The following is a 3,304-nucleotide window of genomic DNA, read 5'->3' as shown; positions in this document are numbered from 1 at the left end:
TTCTTGAAACTTGAAGGTTAGTCCTTTTTATTGTTTTGGGTAGCCTACGTCACAGAGCATGGATACATAAAGATCAACTTTTGCATTTTCAACGTCGCTTTAGACATCTAATTTGTAATACTAGGGTTTTAATTTGTTGAAACAAAAAAGTTAGTCTTTTCAATAGGCATATGATTGAGTTATTTTGCTATGTACGGTGTATTAACTTTGAAATGGCTGCCCCAAAAAAAAAAAAAAAAAAAACTTTGAAATTGGTGCTTGAGCTTCCTGTTAAAAGAACAGGTGTACCATTCTAATGGAGTTGTTAGCGGAGGAAATTAAAGAACTCGATTTGGGTTGGACTCATTAGCCGTTGTTTGACTTGTACAGCTACAAATCATTGAGCCTTGTAGGGAAATAACTGACATCGAAAAGGGACTGAATGAGACATCTTGATTCAATGATGAGAGTCGACAATAAAGAATGCTCCAAGTAATGATAAAGGAAGAAAAGAATTTTTTTCCCCTGTTTTTTAACGTATAGGGATGTGACGTTAGTATAATTTTGTTGAAACAGTCAAATATACTTTTTTTTTTTTTAAAATAATCAAAATGAAAGAATGATTAGGAATACACTACTCTTACCCTCAAATAATGGTCTTGGGCACCTGCACCCGTTCATGCTGTACTATTTCTTTATGTGGTTGAGTAGGTCTTTGCAGCAGGGCTGATGATTAATCGATGATTGCTTAGCTTGTTAAGATGCCATGTTCAACTAGCTGCATTTGGGTGATTGGAACTCGTATTATTGTAGGAAAGTGATATTGCCATAATCCAATAGTCATTCCCACAGCAACTTCTAGAATAGTTATCCATTATCTAAGGTTGCTTAGTTGTAGTTTTAATTGGTTTAATCCAGCAGCCAGGCTGAGAAGGAAAGAAAGACAGACTGAAAGAGAAGGCTTCAAGTTGCATGTTATTTTGCCTAAGCTGTGTATGTAACTCATGCAATTTCTAAATATAGGAATTACAGGAAGACAACTACACTGATTACTAGGACCTTACTTTTTTTTTAAAAAAAAAATTTTTCTATTTCATTCTTTTTTTTTTTTTTGGCAAGCTATTTCATTCTTTTTTTATACTTGGGAAAAACTAAATAAATATAAATCCCTTTCTCTCACACTCGCAAACACGCACTGAAATCTGTGATTGATTAGGCCGTTGCTATCATTTCCCAGACCTCAATCAGAGAGTAGAACTGCACGACACCCCAATCAATCCATGACTCGGGCTCCAAAACCAAAATGCACGTCACCAAACATTATTCTCCTTTTTGGGTTCTGATTCTTCTGAATTTCTGATAGAACTTGGCAGAAAATTGAGTCTGAAAGTTCTGATTTCTGAACAGATTTGGACATGCATGGCTTGTCTTCTTCTTCTTTTTCCCTTTTTTTTTTTTTTCTTCCCATTTTTGATGTGGTCCATATACTAACTGCATTTCTTCACCTGATTGTCACACAATGTTGCCTCCAGACATTCAAGTCGTGATGGTGGCCATGGCGTCCATGGCGGCGGTGGTGGTGGTTTTGATGGTGGCTCACCTGCTCATGACATCTTAGAAAACCCTCCCCACCGCCACCTGGGTTCGCCGGAATTTGCCACCCTTCAGCCCTTTCTTCCACCATCTCTTCCACTTCCTCTTCCCCAATCTGTGCTTCCTCCATTTCTTGAACATTTTCTTGAAATTCTTGCATGTTTTCTTCTTCTTGTACTGCTCTATCCTCCAGCTCCTCCTCCTCTTCCTCTTCTTCGTAGTCTTCTTCAAAATCTTCATCTTCATTCCTGATGAGATGTAGTCTAAGCCTTCCACCTTCCCGAGAAGCACGCAAAATCTCCTGGCGGCCTATTTTCACTTCTTGAAGCTCTAACTTGCCGTCTTTCCTCACGGGGCGAAGGAAGAAAGTTGGCTTACCATCTTGATTCAGGGAAGATAATGGCGGTGGAAACTGGCTTGCCTCTCTCTTTGCATGTTCTCTTTTCCATCTTGATCCAGCCATTGATTCCCTTCTCGAACACAACTCCTCGATGACATCTAAATTCTCAATTTGATCATCAACCCTCCTCTCATCCGAGCTCTCGAATCCTAGACTCTCAGTGCAAGACATCAATCCATCTACAGTACTCCCTCCAACATCGTCCATAAAACCCATTCCACCAGGATCCCTCTTGGCTCTTGCTGCCAGAGTTGTACCAGCACCAAAAAGATTGGAGAAATGTGGTGGTGGTGTTTTCTCGATGGCATCAGGCGGTTGCTGGCCGTCGGAGGTAGTATTTTGGTGGTGGTGGTGCAAGAAGGGCGGTAGGTCTACTGTTCCATTGTCATTGGCGTTTGAAGAGCCTAAGAAGTTGTGTACACTTTTCTTGCAAAAGGTAATCATTATAAAAGGCAGTATGGCATCTACTGCAATTGACGGGTAGTTTTAGGTAGGGAAGATTTGGTTAAATGAAATCATAAAGAAAGAAAGAAAGAAAGAAAAAAATGGTGGCCAGCTATACATATATATATAGCAGCAGCAATATTATCATAGGAGGGAAGAGCAAGAAGAGGATGAGGGTATTAATAACATCCTCACACCAAAGATAGGGGAAGAGAGGGAGAGAGAGCTGGGCAGGCGGTTGGGATGTCATGGGATGTAGGCATTGAAATCTCTAAAGAAAAAGAAAGTGGTATTTTGTATATTTACCTAATTTTGACCAACTATCTATCCATATAGGAGTATTGTTTAATTGGTGTTTCAGTAATCCCGAGCTGTAATCCAAGATTCGCTCGGTGTTGTGGCGTAAATGCAACGGTGGGATGGGGCAGAAGGGGCAGGTTTTGGGGAGGGTTGTTTTGTTTGGGGGTATGGTGGGAAGAGTGCCAACGAGACATAGACACTAGGAATGAGCTGGACGATGAGGAGAGGAGTCGGCTTCCGGGTCCCACGTAGAAGATGTCTGGGGAGTTTGGCTTTCAGACTTGGATCGGCCTTTCTTTCCTCTTCCACACTTCCATCCCATCCTCATCTTTTCTGTTGTTGTGTGCCTTCTTTGGCCCTTTTGGTGTGCTCAAATATCTACCTCAATGATCTCCATATACTACTAGTTAGTAGTACTCTTTCGGTCCTACTTTGATAGTCCTGTTTCTTTTTTTTTTTCACACAATTTAAAAAAAAGTAATTAATTTTATTGAAAAAGTAAATTTAAATTGCTATTTTCTAAAATACCCTCACATTAAATATAATACAACTTTATGGAAACTTGAATTGATGATAAAAAAAAGAATC

General features: G+C 39.8%; 1 protein-coding gene across 1 annotated transcript; it reads right to left on the bottom strand.

Moving 5' to 3' along the window:
• Positions 1-928: 928 nt before the first annotated feature.
• LOC140035403 (uncharacterized) lies at positions 929-2,742 on the bottom strand. The gene has a single exon (XM_072076234.1). The coding sequence runs from the start codon at positions 2,414-2,416 to the stop codon at positions 1,481-1,483; it is 936 nt and encodes a 311-aa protein (XP_071932335.1). The 5' UTR covers positions 2,417-2,742; the 3' UTR covers positions 929-1,480.
• Between the last annotated feature and the right edge of the window lie 562 nt (positions 2,743-3,304).

The sequence above is a fragment of the Coffea arabica genome, chromosome 2c, assembly GCF_036785885.1.
Source record: "Coffea arabica cultivar ET-39 chromosome 2c, Coffea Arabica ET-39 HiFi, whole genome shotgun sequence".
NCBI classification, from domain to species: domain Eukaryota; kingdom Viridiplantae; phylum Streptophyta; class Magnoliopsida; order Gentianales; family Rubiaceae; genus Coffea; species Coffea arabica.
This window is presented reverse-complemented; position numbering and strand designations above follow the sequence as displayed.

Bases quoted from the DNA above. Each gene is read 5' to 3' on its own strand.
- LOC140035403 (XM_072076234.1), bottom strand. From the start codon at position 2,416: ATGATTACCTTTTGCAAGAAAAGTGTACACAACTTCTTAGGCTCTTCA.